General features: G+C 39.0%; 1 protein-coding gene across 1 annotated transcript in view; it reads right to left on the bottom strand.

The window, feature by feature from the left end:
• IL15 (interleukin 15) overlaps positions 1–23,540 on the bottom strand; it is a 97,086-nt gene that overhangs the window by 9,190 nt on the left and 64,356 nt on the right. Inside the window, exons 2-4 of the mRNA XM_018061562.1 lie at positions 6,813–6,911; positions 5,618–5,715; positions 4,242–4,326 (exon numbers count right to left, since the gene is read on the bottom strand). Of these exons, the coding sequence (XP_017917051.1) occupies positions 4,242–4,326; positions 5,618–5,715; positions 6,813–6,824 (195 nt within the window). The 5' untranslated portion in view covers positions 6,825–6,911. The remainder of the gene's footprint in view (positions 1–4,241; positions 4,327–5,617; positions 5,716–6,812; positions 6,912–23,540) is intronic.

The following is a 23,540-nucleotide window of genomic DNA, read 5'->3' as shown; positions in this document are numbered from 1 at the left end:
AAGGGATTCTTGCCCATAGTAGTAGATATAACGGTCATCTGAGTTAAATTCACCCGTTTCAGTCCATTTTAGTCCATTGCTTCCTAAATTATCGATGCTCCCTCTTGCCATCTCCTTGTTTGACCACTTCCAATTTGTCTTGATTCATGGATCTAACATTCAGGTTCCTATGCAATACTGTTCTTTACAGCATCAGACTTTACTTCCATCACCAGTCACATTCACAACTGGGTGCTGTTTTTGCCTTTGCTCCATCTCTTCATTCTTTCTGAAGTCATTTCTCCACTGATTTCCAGTAGCTAATCAGGCACCTACTGACCTGGGGAATTCATCTTTCAGTGTCCTATCTTTTTGCCTTTTCGTACCATTCATGGGGTTCTCAAAGCAAGAATAGTGAAGTGGCTTGCCATTCCCTTTTCCAGTAGACCACATTTTGCCCTGGATAACATGGTACAAGATCGTAATGAGGAGATTGACATGGATACAGCCACCGACTTTGTTCAGATTTCACCAGTTTTTGTGTGTATGTGTATAGTTCTTTACCATCTTATCAAATGTGCAAATTCATGTAACCACTGCCATATTGAAGATACAGAACAATCCATTACCATAAGGAAGATTTCATTACTCTTTTATAGCTAAAATCACCTTCCTCCCGAAACGTTCGTATTCCCCTCCACCATCCTTCTATATACCTGTCAACCACTTCTCTGCTCTTCATTCCTATGATATAATCAAGAATATTATATAAATGGAATCATATAGTAGGTAACCTTTTGAAACTGGCTTATTGAAAAAGTTAATAGACTTTATTTTTTAAGTGGTTGTGGGTTTGCAGGACATGGCCAGAAAAGTTCCCATATGGCCCCAGGCCCCTTCCCAAGTTGCCCCTATTATTAATATCTTATATTAGGATGGTACATCTATTACACCTGATGAGTCAATATTGATACATTTTCAGCTAAACTCCATAGATTACATTAGGGTTCACTGTTGGTATTGTACACCTATAGTTATTGAAAATGTGTAATGACATGCATGGATCATTATAGTTACATACAAAATAGTTCCACTGCCCTAAAAATCACCTTTTCTCCAGACTTTCATCTATCCCTTTTTCCTAACCACTGGTAATCACTGATGATTTTATTGTATCCAACCTTTTCCAGAATATCATATAGTTGGAATCACATACAGTATGTAGCCTATTTTGATTGGCTTCTTTCACTTAGCAAATGGGTTTTAAGGATCCTCTTTACCTTTTCATGGCTAAGTAGCTCATTTCTTTTTATCTACTGAGTAATGTTGCACTGTATGGATGAACTAGTTTGTTAACCCCATTTACAACTTTTACACAGCTGTATGTGGATTTCCACTGAAACCAGCTGATCTGGAGATTCTATTTGGGGAGCTTATGAATTCAAATATTTAGTAGTTATAGGAGAGTTCACATTATCTATTTCATCTTGGCTACATTTAGATAGGTTGGGGTTTATGAGAAAATTGTCCATTTCCTCTAAATTATCAAATTTATGAGAATCAACTTGTTCATGGTTTTTCTTTAGTATCCTTTTAATGTTTGTAGGTTCTGTAGTAAGACCCCAATTTTAGTCCTGATATTAATGGTATCTGTCATCTCTTATCTTTGTCGAGATTTCTAAAGGTTTATTAATTTTATTGATTTTTTTCCACAAGTAATGAGCTTTATATTTAGTTGATTTTTCCCTATTGCTTTCCTAACTTGAATTTCATTACTTTTTGTTTTTGTCTTTATTACTTCCTTCCTTCTGCATGGGTTAGATTTATTTTGCTCTTCTTTCCCCAGTTTCTTGAGGCACTAATTTAGATTGGTGATCTGAGATCTTTCCTCTTTTCTAACGTAATCATTTAATTTTATCAGTTTTCCACTCAGTAATGCTTTAGCTAAATCCCACAGATCTTCCTATGGTGCATTTTTGTCTTCATTCAGTTCTATATTTTAATATCTTTTGAGACTTGCTCTTTGACCCATGGAATGTTTCTAAGTGTATAATTTAATTTCAAGTATTTAGAGATTTTCCTGTTGTATTTATGTAATCAACTTCTACTCGAGTTCACTGTGGTTGGACAACATATGCTGCATGGTTTCAGTTCTGATAAATGTGTTCAAGTTTATTTCATGGCTCAGGATGCGTCCAGTCTTGGTGAGTGGTGCCTGAGAAGAATGTTTATTAGCTGTTGTTGTGTGAAATGTTCTATCCATGACATCAGATATTGTTGGTAGACTGTGCTGTCCAGTTCTCTATCTTTCCTGATTTTCTGTCTAGTAGTTCAATCTGTCGCTGAGGAAGTGCTAAAATCAACTCTATTTATGGAATCATCTGCTTCTCCTTTTGGATCTATGATTTGTTTTTGCTTCTTACATTTTAAGGCTCTGCTGTTTGGTGGGTACACATTTAAGATCATTATGTTTTCCTGGTGATTAATCTCTTTTACCAAGGTGTAATGTCTCTCCTGGCTCTAGTAATTTTATCTGCTATTAAGTTTGCATTATCTGATATGAATAAAGCCATTTTTGATTTTTAAAATTATTGTGTGAATGACTTATGTGCGTGTGCCTCAGTTTCCTAGAGCTGCTGTAGCAGGGAACCACAAAGTGAGGGCCTTCAAGTAACAATTCATACTCTTTCAGTTCAAAGCCAGGGATTCAACTGAGCCTGTTCCCTCTGAAGGTACTAGAGAACTGTCACTCCCTCTGACTCCCAAACCCTTGCTGCATCACGCCAGTCATTCCAGTCTTGTTTGGCTGTGGCTGCCTGTTCTCACAGGGCCTTCTTCCCTGTGTCTATGTATCCTGTTCTCTTCTTATAAAGACAATAGTCAAGGACTTAGGGCCCACCTCACCTCACTGTAATCTCACCCTAACTGAGCATATTTGCAAAGACTTCTGTGGTCTAGGTGAATGTGAATTTTGGGGTGGACACTATTCAATCTACTACAACACGACATATTCTTTTCTCTTTCTTAATTTCAACCTATCTATTTCCTTGTAGACAGCACAGTTTGTATTTTGTCAGTGATTTGGCTGATCTATGTCTTTTTGTTAGTATTCTTTTTCTCCTCTCCTTCTAGGATGATAATGCCAGGAAGGCTGGATCTTTTATTGTCCCCCAAATCCCTGAGGCTTTATTTACTTTTTTCCAATCTGTTTTCTCTCTATTCTACCCTCGAGTTGACTGTCTTTCCTCTGTCATATTCATTCTGCTAATGAGCCTTTTCAGTCTGTTTTATATCTCAGCTATTGTATTTTTCAGTTCTGTCATTTCCATTTGGTGTGCTTTTACATATTGTATTTCTTCGCTAAGACTTTCTGAGTTGTTTTTTGTTTTATTTTCAGTTGTTCCAAGGATATCCACAGTTGCTTGCTGGCACATCTTCACGATGACTGCTTTGAAATTCTTGTCAAATAATTCCAACATCTAATCCATCTCGGTTTCAGAGTCTGTTTCAGACTTTCTTCTCATTCAAGTTGTGATTTTCCTGCTTTTTGGTTTGAAAACTGAGTTTTCAATATATTCTGGTATTTAGGATATTATGTGCGAAGACCCTGGTCCTATGGAAGTCCTGTAGTTTAGCGTGCAGCCACTCTGTGTAGGCTTAGCACAGAGAGGCTGACTTAGTTTGTATGCTATGATTCCAACGATAGTTTAGTTTTCAGAATCTTTGTGGGGCAAATTTGGAAGGGTTTGGTATACCTGCTGCCCCTGGGATGCTCACTGGTCCTCTTGTGTTGCCCATACAACAATACAGCCCCTATTTCTCTCCTCTACAGTTTCTGCCAGAACAACCGGTGTCTCCAGAGGGGGTTTTCTAGCCCATGGAACAGAGAGTCCTTCCCTGGGTCAGCCTATTTCCCGTGTAAGGGTCACCAAGTCACCTGGTTTTTCTGCTAACGAGCTTCTCCAGTCTGTTTTATATCTGGAGGATATATCTGTTATATATCTGACAGGAAAAGGGAGTCTCTCTGGCCTGTGGTCACATAGAGCTCTTCAAGCTAGGCCATTCATAAATTGGGGTTTAAAGGTAATTGCTATCTGAAAATTCTAAATAGAAGATTTCACTGGAGGTTCTATGAGGCATGCCAATTCTACTGGAACATTATTGTTTTATGTGAGATTTCATTAAGACTGACAGCAAAACACAGGGAGAAACAGACTCCATAGCAATTATACGAAATATTTTATGGAAAAATGAGTACTTACTTGAATAAGATGCTCAATTGTTTCCAAATCATGTATTACATACTGCCAGTTTGCTTCTGTTTTGGGAAGACCTGCACTGATACAGCTGAAAGCAAAACCAAAGAGCAAAGCATTGTGAATGAACATAATACTGTCTTGATGAATACTGCAGGCAAAAGAGCAATCAAGACCTTTTCATTCCAACAAGTGAAAAAATGAGTGCTATCTTTGCCTTTGTGCCTCGTAGATGAATATAAACACTGAACATAGAATACAATTTTGGTGCTTTACTCTAGCTTGATGACCAACCTGGATTACAGAAAAATCTAATTCAGAGGGATACTTTATAGATAAGCTGGTGCAATTTATCACATCAAAATAAAAACATTGCTTGATATGTGACAGTGCCCAGAATATGTTTTTGAATGAATTATTACTTTCCTTTAAGTAGAGGTCCCATCAGACTTTTAAGTCTAATAAATGGGTAAAATCATTAAATAAGCAATCACCTCACCTTTTTCATGTAAGGATTTTGACAGTAAGGGACAGTAATATGCCCCTTACATGCACCTTATAGCAGCTTTCTCCATAAACATTATGGACTCGGGCCTAGTCACAAAACTAGATCATACAACTTACTTAGTTTTGCAAAATGGAATTTAATATCAGGACAAAAGATACACACACTGACCAAGTAACTGCAGAATAGTTCTTATAGCTTCAGGAAAAATAGTTGCTCCCTGATGGATCCAGGAAAGAAGCGTGCAAGTCAAAACTATTCTTTTTGAGAGGAGGAGTTACCTGCACAAATCTATGGTTCCCCATAGCATGAAGGCATTAGCAGAATAAAACTGAATTGCAATTCAGATCACAAAACTACAAGTTGGGTGAGTGCAGTATATTAGTTTTCCTCTAACAGAGAAGGAAACAGTTAATAGGCATGGGAAAATATGAATGTTTATTAAGAGGAAAATCAAATGGCCTAAATGAAGAAACAAATGTTTCAAACTGAACTAAGATAGGGCTCAAAGGATAGCAAGAGTCAATGCCAGGGGTAGATAAAAAAGTAACATTGGTAAGCCCTCAATATCTATTTTCTTACTGGTGTCAAAATCACACAGGATGGTAATAAAGAGTTTCCTCCCAAGTTTAGTCAGATACCAAGAAGTCCAATTTATTTGCAGGATGTAATACTCATTTGGAATTTTATAAGAATATAGAAATTCTCTGTAGGATGTTTACCAAACCTCTGAATCTCCATAATCTGCTCTCATACCCCACATACTAAGAACCTAAAGATTTAAACAATGAACATGAACCAATTTAATAGAGAAGATATTGAAGAACAATGATGCTGGTTATTAACATGATGATTCTATGCTGAAAAATAAAATTACCCCAAAATGAAGACATGAATGCCAGCCTCTGTTAAAAAATGACTGTTCAGAAGTAAACACAAGTAGCATTGGATGGAAGTACTTCTCAAATATGGTTTCTGAAAAATAAAATTATAGACAAAGTGGTTAAACTCAGTGAAAAAATGAGATTCAAAACAATACCTTATCATATTTTTAGGTTCCAAATGTAAATATATCAAACTTTCAGAATTCCCTATTGGAATTAATGAAATTAGAATGTATCCTTTTTGCTTTCTCCCCTACCTTCAACTTTGTCTCCTATATGCAAAGTTCTTTAATACATATTTCTCCAGATGCATTTCAATAATAATGATGCATAGGAAATATGTATATTTACTAATTTACCTATATGGTAATGTAATTTGTTTCTATTATCCTTAACTTCCTTCTCATCCTTATTTCCTTTCTTCTTCTTTTTTTCTTACTTCCTTTTTAATTGTCCAACATATTTCATGTTAGTTATATGGATTACTAATATAGGTATGCTAGTTATATATTAATTTCATATAACAATATGAAAATTAATTACATATTAATATCATTTGGAGACAAACTGAATAGAAATGGAACCAACCAAAGATACTCTATTCTAACTTAAGAGCTGATATATAATAAATTTTCTGGGTGATTTAGGAAGATTACTTATCTCAGAACTTCCTGGAGTTTTGATATTTCTGCCTGCCTCTTTCATGTGGTCAAAATCTTTATAGTTTCAGAGAGCAATGCTTTTTCTATTTTTTGGCCATGCAGCATCGTGGGATCTCAGCCCCCTAACCAGGGGTCAAACTCACAGCCCCCTGCATTGGAAGGCAGAGACTTAACCACTGAACTGCCAGGGAAGTCCGCAAAGAGCAGTGTTGACTTAACCTCTAAGAATCTGTGCTCCATGTTATTCACACTGAAAGAATGAATTACACAACTTATTGATTAGACATTTAAAGAACAAAATAGAGTGAGACAAGTGAAAAACAACATGAAGAGCACATCAAGGTGCTAATAGACTTTAAAAACCTAGTTTATTTACTTTCAAAATAAGAATAACCCAAATGTCAACAGACATCTGTGACATCCCGAAATCTCCAGAGAAGAGCCATATAAATTATTATGAAGTATCTGAGACACAAGTGACCTTTTAAGAAAAGTCCACATACTATCTTCATCTAATTTTTCTTACCAAAATTCTCATTACTCAATGCCAGAGTAAATCTTTCAGTATTGAAGAAGAGCTGGCTATGGCAATGGGTTTCCAGCAGCCATCCATCCAGAATACTTCCTACAATACAACCCAGAGTAAAGACGATCCATTAAAAACACAAGTTGGCTAGTAGGGGCAAAGAAAGGGAAGAGAATTAACAGTTATTGAGCACCAACTTTTTCACAGTCACTCGATTAGTCACTTAGAAATGTGTACCTCATTTAATCATCAGAACAATCCTATGACGGAGGGTTAGCAACTTTGGGGTGAGCTGCCCAAGCCCCACGGGAAGTACGAGACAGCCATGATTTGAGACCAGGTTTGTCTGATTACAAAGCCCAAGTCCTTTCCACTATATTAGGTTCTTGAATTGACTGAATTCCAAAGACATATTAACGAAAAGTTGAAGCAGCCAAATACCTTAATGCATATAAACTACTGGCTATTAATATAATTTACAACAGAAGTAGCTACTTCTATAGACACTGAATAGATGTCTTCAGTCTTTATATCACTGTTAACTGAAACTCACTTGAGAATTTCATAAGTAACAAAATCCTGTTTTCTTTAATTCAAAGTGATGGAGTATATGAAGATTACACATTCCCATATCCAATTCCACTTTATTTTAAAAAAAAAAACACCAAAATATATAAAATTTAAACAACTATTTTGGCCATCATTCTAAAATAGTATGTATTTGTTGACTTTCCTTCGAAAACCAAAATCTGCCATGTCTCTCAATATAAGTATTCACTGCAATTAAGTTTTGTAGATTGAAATAATTATTTTATTTTCAGATGTTTTTGAAATATAAAAATGATTACCTTATATGATGTATAACTCTTTAAAAGAAAAACTAGAATTCAACTAAGTATTAAAAAAGAGAGTGTAAGTGTATTTCCAATAAAAACGCCATCTATTCCACAACAAAATATTAAACCTAATCTTCCTATTACACATAATCTAAACCACTCATTAATCAGTGTAATTAAAGCAACCTCTGTTACTCTCATCTTAATCATTCTCTTTGTCTATGTTATCTCACTGCTCCAAATTATTTGCAAAACTTGAAAATTATCTTCACCATTTCACTCAAACTCTTTTAAATTCCCTACTCCCTTTTTAGTTGTAGGATCCCCCACTCCACATTGTTCAAGAAACAGGATTTACTGAGCTGGGACCAAGCAGTACAAAGGGTGATACAATTGTTAATGAGGCCTCATGAAGCTGCTTGAGTAAGCAATGAGTATTTCAATCCTGGGCTTTTGCTTCAGTGCGTCTCCACACACGCAGGATGTTAAAATCTTACCAGTCAGACTTTCACTGTCCTGTCCACCCACTAGCAGCTGCTGTAAGTCAAGGACAACTAACAGCGTTAGTCAGAATGCTCCATGCCAAGTATGGTAGAATAAGTAGGAAATGACCTCAAAGACATCTAACAAATAATGATAATAAAAACCAGTGTTACTTGAGGATATTTTTACTGCTTTGTTAATTTGGCAAAAGAACGGATGTGGTTTTCTGGCTGACAGAAAGACAGATTTTTCATAACATTTTTGGAAGTTTTGACATTCCATACTTCTGTGGATCAATAACTTTGCTAAGAATGAGAGTGTGTGTAATCCAGGAGAGTAAAGAAGATCCAAAAAGGTAAAATACTCTGTAACTTTCTCTTTGAGTAAGACGCAGTGTTAACATTTAATATAATCATCACTCACGATGGCAATACTAATTAGAGTAAGAATTGTTTACCAAGTGCTTTTAAGTCTACAAAAAATTATTTCACATACATTATCATATTCAATCCTGGCAATATCTTTATATGAGATATATAACTCTTATTTTACAGTGAAGAAATTGAGGTTCTGAGAGGTTAAGTGACTTGCTTCAGATAAATGTCATACATGTGGCTATCAAAATTCTGCCTCAAAATCCAGGCTGCACAAGTAGAAGAGAGATGCAAGAAATAATAAACTCTGGTTGAGAAGGGGAGGTCCTTACTGTAAAAAGCAGCTGATCCATCCCATGTGAATCATAAAAAGCTATTGCTCTCTGATAGTTTACAAACAGGTCTTTCATTTGTGGTTGCCAAGGGGGAGGAAGGTGGGAGAGGGATAGACTGGGAGTTTGGAATTAATAGATGCAAAATAGTATACACAGTAAACATCCCAAAGTCCTACTGTATAGCACAGGGAACTATATCCAGTATCTTCATGTAAACCATAATGGAAAAGAATATAAAAAAGAACATATGTGCTTATTTATATACGTGTGTGTGTGTGTGTGTGTAACTGAATCACTTTGCTATACAGCAGAAATTAGCAAGATGTTATAAATTAACTGTACTTCAATAAAAAACAAACAAATGTGTTTCAAACTGTTGTGACGTGAAACGAAACTCAAGTCCTTTCACAAACATCATCTCATTTGACCCCCACAAAGTACCTGTTAGACAAAAGTGGCTGAAACCAGGTTAATTACTTTCTGAGAATAGAAGTGTAGTGATGCAATAAATTGTCCACTTCCTTATAATGTCATATTTGCGGAGAACTGTGGAAGCAGGGTTTAATCCTGGCACACAGTTGGCATATGGTCATGAAAAGCCCTAGCAATCAGCATCTTTGACATGCCCTTCATTCACCTGCGTACCTAGATCCAGGAATAAAACAGACTAAATCCAAGCCCTACTCTCAAAGAGGTGTCAGAGTTTAAGCTGATTTTTTTTTATTCCTGTGACAGGGTCTTACTGCAGGGCACTCCCTGAACTTATGGCAGCAATACTATCTATTTCACTGCCTAAGAGTTAGACATCGTGAAAAGCGGACAATCCACACAACAGGGTGGCTCCAGCAGCTTTAATTCTGGAGTGACTTGTGAAAACAATTGTAAATATTCTGCATGCTAAGGTGCTTCAGTTGTGTCTGACTCTTAGTGACCCTACGGGCTATAGCTTGCCAGGCTCTCTGTCCATGGGATTCTCCAGGCAAGAATACTAGAGTGGGTTCCCCCTCCCTCCAGGGGGTCTTCCCAACCCAGGGACTGAACCCACGTTTCTTAAGTCTCCTGCATCAGCAAGTGGTTTCTCTACCACCAGCACCACCGGGGAAGCCCCTGTTCTATGCCAATGGTAGTTTTTCCCAGTGAGGAAAAACAATCGAGCATACTGCTGTTTTCTTTTGCTTTATTCTGTTTAAGCATTTACCTGCCTAGTCACACATTTAAAATAAACTTTTATAGACTCTGCAAGAAAAGAAGGGCTATAAGTACTGGTTTATTTGATACACATATTCAGCTGCTGCTGCTGCTGCTAAGTCGCTTCAGTTGTGTCCGACTCTGTGCGACCCCATAGATGGCAGGCCACCAGGCTCCCCGTCCCTGGGATTCTCCAGGCAAGAACACTGGAGTGGGTTGCCATTTCCTTCTCCACACATATTCAGCTAGTCACTCAAAAAAAACTAAAACCGAGGGCAGACCAAGGTTGAATGCTTATGTGGAATATAAAAAATGTAAGATTACATGGCTGTCCTTAACCACTTGGTATGCATTTACTGAGTACTTACTACTTGCTGGACGTTTTGTATGACTGAGGCATACCTGTTCACAAAGCAAATCAGTGAACACAGAAGCACCTTGGTTTCAGGAAGAAAGATGGACTATATATAGTATACATAAGTAAATGGATTATATATTTCATTAAAGAGTGGCTAAATGATACAGGAAAAAGGAAACAGGTAAGAAGGACAAGGTTGCAACTTTAAGAAGGGTGATATTCTAGAAGACAAGTGAGAAAAGTACATTCAGGAAAAGGAAATGAAGAGCATGTCAGATGTGCTGACAGGTCAAGGAAGACACAGACTGAGTGCTTAGCAACATGAAGGTCATGGGTGACACAAAAGAGCACTCAGAGGGGAGTAATGGAGGCAGAAGCCTACGTGAAATGGGCAGCAGAGAAAGCGAAAGGATTCTAAATTGCTAGTGCAGACAATCCATGGGGTCGCAAAGAGTCGGACACGACTGAGCGACTGAACTGAACTGAACCGAACCGAACTGAACTGAAGCGCAGACAATGTTTTGAAGAATATTGCTCCAAAAGGTGATAATCGGTGGTAGAAAGTGAGGGAAATAACAGCACATTTGTATGCTGCGGTAAGAACTGATTATGGAAGAGAGGGGAACAATTGTCAGAGGGCCACTCTTAAACAGGGCTTCCCTGGTGGCTCGGAGGGTAAAGAATCTGCCTGCAATGCAGGAGACCGGGGTTCAATCCCTGGGTCAGGAGGATCCCCTGGAGGAGGGAATGGCTACCCACTCCAGTATTCTTGCCCAGAGAATCCCATGGACAGAGGAGCCTGACAGGCTATAGTACATGGAGTCCCAAAGACTTGGATACAACTGAGCGATTAACACACACACAAGAGAGGGGAACGATTGTTACAGTGATATTCTTGAATAGGCAAGTGAGGATGATACCTGGGATATCGTGATTTATAATATGTATTTGGTCTTCATTCTCATTTCTGGCCCACAGCTCCTAAAACCCTGGGAATTTTCAGTGATGAGGGTGATAAGGAGTCTTTGAGAGTGATGAGATCTTTTATTATGATTATCAGGTGATTTTGGGAGTCCATCCAAAGATGTGGGCTGGTTTCAGGGAGAAACCAACTGTGAGAACCAACTATGTGATCGGAGAAGGCAATGGCACCCCACTCCAGCACTCTTGCCTGGAAAATCCCATGGACAGAGGAGCCAGGTGGGCCGCAGTCCATGGGGTCTCTGAGTTGGACACAACTGAGCAACTTCACTCTCACTTTTCACTTTCATGCATTGGAGAAGGAAATGGCAACCCACTCCAGTGTTCTTGCCTGGAGAATCCCAGGGACGGGGGAGCCTGGTGGGCTGCCGTCTAGGGGGTCGCACAGAGTTGGACATGACTGAAGTGACTTGGCAGCAGCAGTAGCAGCAACTATGTGATTAGAGGGTTGAAACTTTCAGTCCTATTTCTGCCCCCGCCTCAGGAGAGGAGAGAGGAACTGGAGATTGAGTTCAATCACCAAGGATCAGCGATGTAATCAGTCAGGTCTATGTAATGAAACGTACATAAAAAAAACAAAAGTACGGGTCTGGAGAGCTTCAGGGTTTTGGGGGCCATGTGGAGGTGCTAGGAGAGGGCATGGAGCTCTGTGCCCTTGCTTCACACCTTGTCCTGTGCAGCTCTTCCGTCTAACTATTCCTGAGTTATTCATTTATTAAAAACCAATAAACTGGGGGTGTTGGGGACCTCTGATTTATAGCCAGTTGGTCAGAAGCATAGATAACAACTTAGACTTTCCATAGGCAACGGAAAGCTCATGATGGAAGGCTGGGAGGGGGCCAGTCTGGATGGCTGAACCATCAACCTGTGGGATCTGACTCCTCATTTGGATAAAAAGTATCTGAATTGAGTTGAATTCTTGGACATCACCCTACTGGTGTCTGAGGATTGCCTGTTAGTCACAGGGCAAATCCACCCTCCTCACGTTGAAACTGAGTGCTCAGAACATCAAAAGAGTATTTTATACACAAGGAGGTCCAAAATTGGTCACCTTTTCAATATGATCTTGGGAAGGAAGGCTGAGTAGAAGGAAGCCTAGATGCACAGGCTGAGAGGCAGGTGGACGTGGTGCTGAAATTTCTTGACATTGCTTCGATTTTCTGTTAACTAGGACTAAAGTCATCAACAGACAGCCTGGGAAGGAGGTGTTATGGGTTGAAGGTAGGAGAATACATGAAAGAGCTATCAAGGTATAGAGGACAGTGCATAGATGTTAAGTATTTTACAAGAGCCTAGCCTAATGGACTTCCCTGGTGGCTCTGATGGTAAAGCGTCTGTCTACAATGTGAGAGACCCAGGTTCGATCCCTGGGTTGGGAAGATTCCCTGGAGAAGGAAATGGTAACCCCCTCCAGTACTCTTGCCTTGAAAATCCCATAGACGGAGGAGCTTGGTGCAGGCTACTGTCCATGGGGTCACAAAGAGTCGGATACGACTGAGTGATTTCACTTTCACTAGCCTAATGAAAGTTCATGGCCATGAATGGCCAGAAAGTAAGATGAGTCAGCCTGCTTGTGTTTCCTACAGCCACATTACCACATACAAAGAATAGCTAGGCTTGGAGTAGGTAGAGAAACGGATTTAGTCATGGTTGCATATGTCAATGGAGAAGGCAATGGCACTCCACTCCAGTACTCTTGCCTGGAAAATCCCATGGCTGGAGGAGCCTGGTGGGCTGCAGTCCGTGGGGTCGCTAAGAGTTGGACACGACTGAGGGAGTTCACTTTCACTTTTCACTTTCACGCATTGGAGAAGGAAATGGCAACCCACTCCAGTGTTCTTACCTGGAGAATCCCAGGGACGGGGGAGCCTGGTGGGCTGCCGCCTATGGGGTCGCAGAGTCGGACACGACTGAAGCGACTTAGCAGCAGCAGCAGTAGCATATGTCAAGCAAGCACAACCAAGAGAAAGGCAAGGGATTTTAGAGTATACGTAAAGGAGTATAAAAGGCATGTGTCTAGGTAATATCACTGTTTTTTAAAATTGTAATTGTGGAGCTTCATAAAGGAAGGGTTAATGGAATCATGGGGCTTTCCTGATGGCTCAGTGGAAAAGAATCTGCTTGCCAAGCAGGAGATGTGGGTTTGACCCCTGGGTGGGGAATATCCCCTGGAGAAGAAAATGGCAACCCACTCCAATATTCTTGCCTGGGAAATCCCATGGACAGAGGAGCCTAGTGGGTTACAGTCCATAGGGTCACAAAAAGTTGGACAAGACTTCGGAACTAAACACTTCAATTGAATCATATCTTGAAGAACAGATAGATTTTAAATATGAGCAAAAAGAAACAAGACTTTAGGTGGAGAAAAGAGCCTTCAAGGACTTGTGTACTCAGAGGAAAGTGAGTCATTTGATAACAAAGTGAAGTCACTCAGTCGTGTCCGACTCCTTGCGACCCCGTGGACTGTAGCCCACCAGGCTCCTCTGTCCATGGGATTCTCCAGGCAAGAGTACTGGAGTGGGTTGCCATTTCCTTCTCCAGGGGATCTTCCCCACCCATTTGATAATGGTGTGAAAGTAATGGGTGGAAACTGTAAACAAGACTGTCGCTATTGTATAAAGCAGGAGTCAGTAAACACTCTCTGTAAGGGGTCAGATAGCAAACTTCACGCTTTGTAAATCCTGTAGTCTCTGTTTCAACTATCTAAGGCTGACACAATGTGAAAACAGCCATATACAATGCATGAATGAATGGGTATATCCAATACAACTTTACTTACCAAAATAGACTGTTGATGGATTTGACCCACAGGCCAGCCTCTGACACTTAGGGATTTCCTGCTGCTGCTGCTGCTAAGTTGCTTTAGTCGTGTCCGACTCTGTGCGACCCCATAGATGGCAGCCCACCAGGCTCCCCCGTCCCTGGGATTCTCCAGGCAAGAACACTGGAGTGGGTTGCCATTTCCCTCTCCAATGCATGAAAGTGAAAAGTGAAAGTGAAGTCACTCAGTTGTGTCCGACTCTTTGCGAACCCATGGACTGCAGCCTCCCAGGCTCCTCCGTCCATGGGATTTTTCCAGACAAGAGTACTGGAGTGGGGTGCCACCACCTCCCCAATTTCAGTAGAGCTGAGAAAGTGATATCTTTAACATCTTAAATTGTCCTGTCATTAAGTGTACTGGCATTTTTTCAGTAACTTCTTTCAAGCTGATTTCAACTGACACCAATACTATGAAATTTTCAAATAAGAAATTTCTTAAACACACAATCTGTGTTCAATATTAAGGCTAAAAAAATCCAATGTGAACTATGTTACCATGAGTTACTACTGCGACTTTTAAAAATTATTTCCATTTAAAAACAAGAATTGGTGCACTGGGATGACCCTGAGGGGTGGGATGGGGAGGGAGGTGGGTGGGAGGGTCAGGATTGGGAACACATGTACACCCATGGCTGATTCATGTGAATATATGGCAAAAATCACCACAATATTATAAAGTAATTAGCCTCCAATTAAAATTAAATAAATAAATACAAATAAAAACAAGATTTGAAGTTGCCATTTAATTTTCATGACTCCACACAATATGTTATTAAGGCCTATGAATCACAACAGTTTATCAAAACAACAAAAATAAATGATTAAGTAAGATTATTTTAGTATTTAAAAAATGCTATTTCATATAAGACCTATAAAATAATATACACATATATTTTAAATAAAACAACATGAAGTTCTTGGAATACTTAAGACAAATTGCTTAACTATACTGAAATGCTTCCAAACAAATCACAGCCATTTAAATATCACACTGCCAAGGACAAAGGTAGTTACGAAGTTTGGACACCTTAGTTACCAGGACAACTCAAAAGGCCTTAACTAGACAGATGGTATTACAAAAAGTGAATATAGAAACACCTAAGGTAGTTTATCATCAAAGACAACAATGATGCATGTGTGTGTGTATGCACAGTAGCTGTTCAGTCGTGTCTGACTCTCTGCAACCCCATGGGCTGTAGCCCACCAAGCTCCACTGCCCATGGAAGTCTGCAGGCAAGAACACTGGGGTGGGTAGCCATTTCCTTCTCCAGACCATGAAGCATATATGTAGCTAAAGGGCATACACAAACGATGCCCTTACCACTCTTTGATAATAATTCTACACAGCAATATGTTCATGTGCGTTTTTCATCATTTGGTGTAAGTGTTGTTGAAAAATGTTTTGGGTAAATGTTTTTGAGAAAGGCTAACTCTAGGGCAGGTGGAAGTAGACAGCTTCTGCAGAGCAGCACGACTTTAATACTTAACCTACTGTCCAGAAATGGTCAATAAGATCTATTCCTCTAGCTTAGTTTCCAAAAGCACTTTTTTCCAAAAACTGGTGAAGATGAAACCATAGTACAGAAGAACAGTAGTATTTGAGAAGAGGATAAAGAACATTCTTCCTACCAGACCTCAGAAAATTTAAAATCCACTGAATGTCTATGAAATAATAATGTGAAAATACATTCTAGGAAACTAAAAAAAAAAGTTATCCAAGAAAAAGAAAAATATGGGATATAAGAAATCATGGAGCCCAACACATGTAATATTCACACTTGGGTATAAATAACAGCCACATTTTTTAAAGTTTTTTTTTTTCTTTTTTTTTTATAAATCTCATTCATTCATTTAATTTGGCAAAAATGTGAGATTCTTGTGGTAGTAACCTTGTGTATCGTGTTCATTACTGAACTCCAAAACAAAAAAGCATACTATGTACATAGCGAGCACACGTCACATTTGTTGGATTTTATTTTTCACTTCTTTACAATTACACTGCCCCCATCCCACACACACACACACACACACACACACTCAGAACTATCAGACTCTTACCTGCACTTGCTTCCCTATCCAGCAGGTGTCCCAGTCGGCCACTGTAATACTATCCTAAAGAGAATCTAAATCTTCCTCCACCGAGTTTTCTCCACATTTCACCTTTCTGATACTTTTATTTTGCCAGTGTCCAATTCCAAGCTACATAGTATTGTTGGAAAAAATGTTCCCTGATAAATTTTTGAGATGCAATCTTTAATTGGGCCTTCTCTACATCTTGCTAATGATTTCTGGTTCTTTCTGACATCCCCCGCTATACATTTAAAATCAATTTTATTGATATAATTTCAAGGTGATAAAACATACCAATTTTAGGTATATGATATGCAGAGTTTTGATAACTGTATATACCCATGAAATTGCTCCACAACAACAGAAAACAGCTATAATCATCAAAATTTCTCCCATGCCCCTTTACGGTCACACCAGTCCCAACCTCTACACCAGGCAACTACTGACCTAATATGTACTTTTCCAGATAGCAGTGTGGAAGGAAAATCACAGGTAAATTCCATGTGGTAAATATTGTGAGAAAAGAGGAAAACTCATGCTAAGATTATTACTTTATGCGGAAATCAAAAGTTCAATACAGAAAAAGAATATCCTGGATATACTGTAATTTTCAAGCTTAAAAATAAAATAAAGTAAAATGAGGCAAAGAAAACCTAAGCAAACTAACAGAAGGTAATGGTAAGCATAAAAGGAGAAAATTAAACAAAGAAATCACAATAAGAAGTTCACACGTAAAAAGTAATGTAGCAGTAGTAAGCTAAATATACAAGTACATTCACCCATACATGAAACGATGTGATTAAAAACTACATTTGATTACTAAAAGACACTTAGATTGAGTTTTAAAAATAGAGAGGCAGAAAGATAACAGATAATTTTTTTTAATATGGTATTTGTAAAAAATTAAACAAAAATAAAATGTTACAGAAAGCTTGAAAATGAAAGTACAAGAAAAGATATGCTAAGCAAATATGAGTATAGTAATAATAATACCATAAAATTAGAATTCAAGGCAGAAATTCAATTAGAATTCTAAGCAATACAAAGATAATGGATATGGATGAAAGTTACTATCTGTAAGAGGATATAATAACCATGAAGCTTTATGCTTCTAAGAATATAGTTTCAAATATATAACAATATAGCTTCAAATTATATAAAGGAAAATCTAATAGAAAAACAAGGAATTATTTAAAAATCTTAAACTCTGCTCAGAAATTTAAACATAAAAAAAATGAGTAGGGCTGTGGTTTGGGTATGTGAGTTAGCTAATTCTCAAAACACCACCACCACCATCACCTTGTAGCATTTGCCAATTTCTGTTATGTAAGTACCTCATCATACTGATTTCAAGTCACAGTGTTTTAACAACTAGTTCACAAAATTTCTGCATATTTAACCATCGGCTCTCACAAGCCAATTAGAGCTGGCACTAGCACACCACTGCCTGTGGTAAATTTTAAAACACAATGAACAATGTTTTATGTAGGGTGTATGCATATTAGATTAACTATAGATAGATGAAATATTCTACCTCATAGACATAGCACATAGAAAATGAATACATAGGACATTCCTAAGAGGTTGCTTATGACATATTCCTAAAGCATCAATGTGCTAAACTTAATGTCTCAAAAAAAATTACACAAAAATCTGAAATCGGATTCTATATGCCACATGCTATAAACACAAATCAATAATATCAATAATATTGGATGATTGAATTGAATAATGTTGAATTAAAATAATATCAGTGCTGTTGAATTAAAAAGCAATAAAAATAGAAAATAAAAAATGTATACACTTGAAAATGTAAACTACCCTTTTAAATAGAGCTGGTATAAAAGAAAATCAATTTGAAAATTACATGTCATTAAAAAACATTATGGCAAAAGCATAACATATAGAATTCTATAGATTCTCACAAAAAATAAGTAGATTGAAATACTTTACTGTTTATTAATCTCAAGAATGTATAAAATAATTTTAAAAGGAGAATTAAGTATTACTAAAGATAAAAAGAGTAATAAAGTAGAAAAAGGTAATTAGTATAACTAAGAGATGTATCTTTGAAAAATAAATTTGATCAAAACTAAAAAGCAAAATGTCAGATTACAAATATATGTATTAAAATACAAAAAGGCAATTAGTAGTATAATTTTTGTAAATTATATGTTCATGCAAATCTATTTGAACACTGATTTCTAAGAAAATTATCAAAATGGACTCATGAAAATAAGGAAAATTTAATTAAAGATTAATCAAAATATATGTAATAAAGGGGGCTTTCTGTCGGCTCAGATTACTAAGGAATCTACCTGCAATTCAGGAAACCCAGGTTCAATCTCCGGGTTGGGAAGAGCCCCTTGAGAAGGAAATGGCAACCCACTCCAGTGTTCTTGCCTGCAGAATCCAATCGACAGAGGAGCCTGGCGGGCCACAATCAATGGGATTGCAGAGCTGGACACTACTGAGCGACTAACACAGACATGTATTAAAAGACTCTGAATTCTTTAGGAAGGTTTTTACCAAAAATTCAGGAAATTTACAAATCCTTACGGTAATTACAGTATTATTCTAATTCATGGGCACCAAAATCTATATCAAAACTATGTAATGATAACCTAGGAAAGAAAATCATATAGCAATCTCTTATAGGAACACAGATACTAATTTCCAAAATATTAAATTTTACTAAGTAGAGAAGTTTGTCCTTGAAAAGATGGTCAGCTTCAGGAAGTTTACTTGTATGCAGGCACGCGTGCTAAGTTGCTTCAGTCATGTCTGACTTTTTGCAACCCTGTGGACTGTTGCCAGCCTGGCTCCTCTCTGTGGGATTCTCCAGGAAAGAATACTTCCATGGGTTGCCATGCCCTCCTCCAGTACCTGCGTCTCTTATGTCTCCTGCCTTGGCAGACGAGTTCTTGACCACGGGTTCTTTCCCAGGGCGCCACCTGGGAAGCCCTTAGTTGTGTGTTCACTACGTTAACAGATAAACAGAGAAAAGTCACATGGTTGCCTTTGTAGATGGAAAAAATAATTTAAGAAAATTCAGCACAAAATTTTTAAAATATCAGAATAAGATCCAACTGAAAAACAGTGTCTAATACAAACCTGTAAGATTCCTATCTGGGGTCATTTACACAAAGTACAGGCCCTGAATGAGGAGACACACACTCAGGGCTGCCAGTTAACCCTGACATGGTCACAACTATACAGGTTTGAATCCTCTCATTTATACGCTAGGTGACTTCAAGACATGCATATGCCTTAGTTCCTTTTTTTTTCCCCAAATCATCAAAATGGAGATGATCATAGAACATATCTCTTATGATATGTGAAGATTACTGTGAAGACTAAAATTTATATTGCGCACAAGGCATAGTAAGGACTCACAATATCATCTATGAATTTAGACGGCATCTCATCAACAACCTTTGAGAAAAATATGGCAGGCACCATTATTATCAGCCTCCGTTCACAAAAGGAAGGGAGTAAACCTCAAAGAAGTGAAATCATCTGCCCAGCATTACACATGGTAAGCAGAAACATAATTGGAGTTTATTCCTGGTTCCTTCATTCACTCACACATTCATCAAAAATATATTAAGCCCCTACTATGCGTCAGTCATTATCCTAAGGACACAGCACTGAAAAAAAGGAAAAAAAAAAAAAAAAAAAAAAAACAACCCAGGAAGTCAGGACATAACTAAAGGAGTGAAAAAAAAAAAATATATATATATATGACTGACAAAACACAACTACCATGGAAAACAATAAATACAGTACTTGTGAGGTTAACCTCTATTTTACAAGAGATGGGCAAGAAAGACCTCACTAATAAGGTGACATTTGTCCATCTAGTCAAGGCTATGGTTTTTCCAGTGGTCATGTATGGATGCAAGCGTTGGACTGTGAAGAAAGCTGAGCAATGAAGAATTGATGCTTTTGAAGTGTGGTGTTGGAGAAGACTCTTGAGAGTCCCTTGGACTGCAAGGAGATCCAACCAGTCCATTCTAAAGGAGATCAGTCCTGGGAGTTCTTTGGAAGAAATGATACTAAAGCTGAAACTCCAGTACTTTGGCTACCTCATGCAAAGAGTTGACTCATTGGAAAAGACTCTGATGCTGGGAGGGATTGGGGGCAGGAGGAGAAGGGTACGAGAGGCTGAGATGGCTGGATGGCATCACTGACTCGATGCACGTGAGTTTGAGTGAACTCCGGGGGTTGGTGATGGACAGGGAGGCCTGGCGTGCTGCGATTCATGGGGTCGCAAAGAGTCAGACATGACTGAGGAACTGAACTGAACTGAACTGAAATTGAAGCAAAGTCCTAAAGGAAGAGTGAGACAGTGTCTGAGGAAACAGTTTTCCAGGCAGAGGCAACAAGGCATACAAAGACCCTTGTATGGGAAAAGCTTGCTGGGAAAGGCAAGGAGGCTCTATTTTTAATCCTTTTGACCTTGCTGCATGGCATGTGGGATTTTAATTCCCAGACCAGGGATCGAACCTGTCCCCCTACCCGCCGCCCCACCCCCACCCCCTCGCTGCAGCGGGGGCATAGAATCTTAACCACTGGACCCAAAGAGGCTGTAATTCAGCCAGAAATTTAGGAAGTGAGGTGAGACGAGCGTAGAGGACAGGCGCAAGAGGTATGGACTTGGGTAAGGTCTTGAGCTTTCACTGGAAAATCTCTTTGAAACATATTGAGCACAAGAAGGATGTAAGCTGGTTTAGATTTTTATTATTTATTTATTTTTACAATTAAAATTTTTTTTTATTTTAAAATAATTTCAGAGTCACAGAATGGTTGTAATAATAACAGAAAAGATTCTTGTGTACCTTTCAGCCAGTCTTTCCTAACAGAGGAAGGAACCTTTTACATTTCTCTACTCAAACACAATCTCCTGCCTTCTGCTAAATGTAACCACTATTCTGTTTTTAATGGGAATAAGTTCTTTCCTTTTTCACTCCCCTAGTTCTTTGTCTTTTAAGTCTTCTTTAATCTCCACCTCATCTCTTTTTGTTCCTAACCATTTATTTGCTGGGGCTGCAGGATTGGCCTTTCTGCTCTGGTTTAGATTGTTAAAGCTACACTCTGGCTACCATATTGAGAAAGACTTTGCTTGGGTAAGCACAGGCTTGGGGAAATGATTGTAATATTGCTACAGTAGTCCAGGATGACAGTAATGGAGAGAGAGAGAATGTATATTTTGAAGATACAGGATTTTCTGCTGACTTGGATGTTAGTTATAAAAGAAAAAGAAGTGTCAAGGATGACAACGAAGATGTGGGCCTGAAATGGCAAGAGCCAGTTCACTGTTTATTCAGCTGAGGGAGTCAGGGAGCGGTGATCTAAGAGAAAAGTCAGGAGTTCCGTCTTGAAAAGATTAAGTCCCACAGCTGTTAAGCATCCAATTTTATCAAGATGTTAGGAAGAGAGCGAGAACTGGATTCCAGGACAAAGACCACAAAAAGAATACTGGGAATGTTGACAATACGCTAAATAAGCAATACAGTGTGTGTTAGTCACCCAGTCGTGTCTGACTCTTTGCGATTCCAATGACTGTAGCCTGCCTGGCTTCTCTGCCCGTGGGATCTCCCAGGCAAGAATACTGGAGTGAGTTGCCATTCCCTTCTTCAGGGGATCTTCCCGACCCAGGGATAGAACCCGGGCCTCCTGTATTGCAGGCAGACTCTTTAAATAAGTAAATATAAAGGGAACCAGACAGCTGCTGTCTTCACTCTCCAGTTCTGTTCACCAGACATTTACTGAGCATTCTCTGTGTGCTTGGCATTAGGATTACAAAGGTGAATAACCATAGACCCTGTCTGTGAAGAAATCACAGAAAGTAAACATACTTTCCTTGGTGTCGTTTAGTCACTAAGTCCTGTCTGACTCTTTGACAACTCCATGAACTGCAGCCCACCAGGCTCCTCTGTCCATGGGATTCTCCAGACGAGAATACCGAAGTGGGTTGCCATTTCCTTCTCCAGGGGATCTTCCCCACCCAGGGGTCAAAATCATGTCTTTTGCATTGGCAAGCAGATTCTTTAGCACTGAGCCACTAGGGAAGCCCAATATTGTAGATGCTAAACCAGTTTGGATATCCAGGTCTGTGGGTAGAGAAAGCATCCTAGAGGAGATGACAAAAACTGATTACCTTAAAGGGAAATTAAAGTTAGCCAATCTTAGAAAGGGGAAAAGGGCTTTTCAAGCAGAGGAAAGTAGTGGGGGAAGGCATGGAGGCAAGAAATACTGTGAAGGTAAACTCCAAGCACTTCAGTTTTACCAGCACATCAAGTTGGAGAAAGGGGGTAAAAGTGGAATAACTGAAAGTCGCTCAGTCGACTCTTTGAGGCCCCATGGACTATACTATTCTGACCTGGGGAATTCTCCAGGCCAGAATACTGGAGTGGGCAGCCTTTCCCTTCTCCAGGGGATCTTCCCAACCCAGGGATCGAACGCAGGCCTCCCTATTGCAGGCGGATTCTTAACCAGTTGAGCCACAAGGGAAGCCCAAAAGTGTTATGAACCCTATTGCAGGCAGATTCTTAACCAGTTGAGCCACAAGGGAAGCCCAAAAGTGTTATGAAAGTGGTATGTATGATCAAGGATAAATGAGTTGTCATGGAAAACCTTGCTTGATAGAAATTGCTGCTCACTGTATTCAGAAGTGCAAGGCACAATCAAAATTTGCATTTGATTTAGATATCTTGACCACCCTCAAGAGAATATATTTAAAGGAAGCAAGCCTGAAGGTAGCAAAACAAATCAACATTATTACAGTGGATAGTTCATGTGCTACCGTACATAGTTCACGTTTGAAGAAGTAGTAATAGGAATTCCAAAGTAGTAACAGCAAAGAATCAGACATGACTGAGCGACTGGACTGAACTGAACTGAACTGAACAGTGTTACTTGGAGAAGGTAATGGCAACCCACTCCAGTACTCTTGCCTGGAAAATCCCATGGACGGGGGAGCCTGGTGGGCTGCAGTCCATGGGGTCGCAAGGAGTCGGACACAACTGGGTGACTTCGCTTTCACTTTGCACTTTCATGCATTGGAGAGGGAAGTGGCAACCCACTCCAGTGTTCTTGCCTGGAGAATCCCAGGGATGGGGGAGCCTGGTGGGCTGCCGTCTATGGGGTCACACAGAGTCGGACACAACTGAAGTGACTTAGCAGCAGCAACAGTGTTACTTATTGGAGTAACATTTCCCAGAAAAATTGGCAGGTTGCATTGACTGTCTGGTATGTAGAGGGAAAAAGCAGGAAGAGGC

This window comes from Capra hircus, chromosome 17, assembly GCF_001704415.2.
Source record: "Capra hircus breed San Clemente chromosome 17, ASM170441v1, whole genome shotgun sequence".
In the NCBI taxonomy this organism is placed as follows: Eukaryota; Metazoa; Chordata; class Mammalia; order Artiodactyla; family Bovidae; genus Capra; species Capra hircus.
The sequence above is the reverse complement of the archived record's forward strand: the minus strand, read 5'-3'. Positions and strand labels throughout refer to the sequence as shown.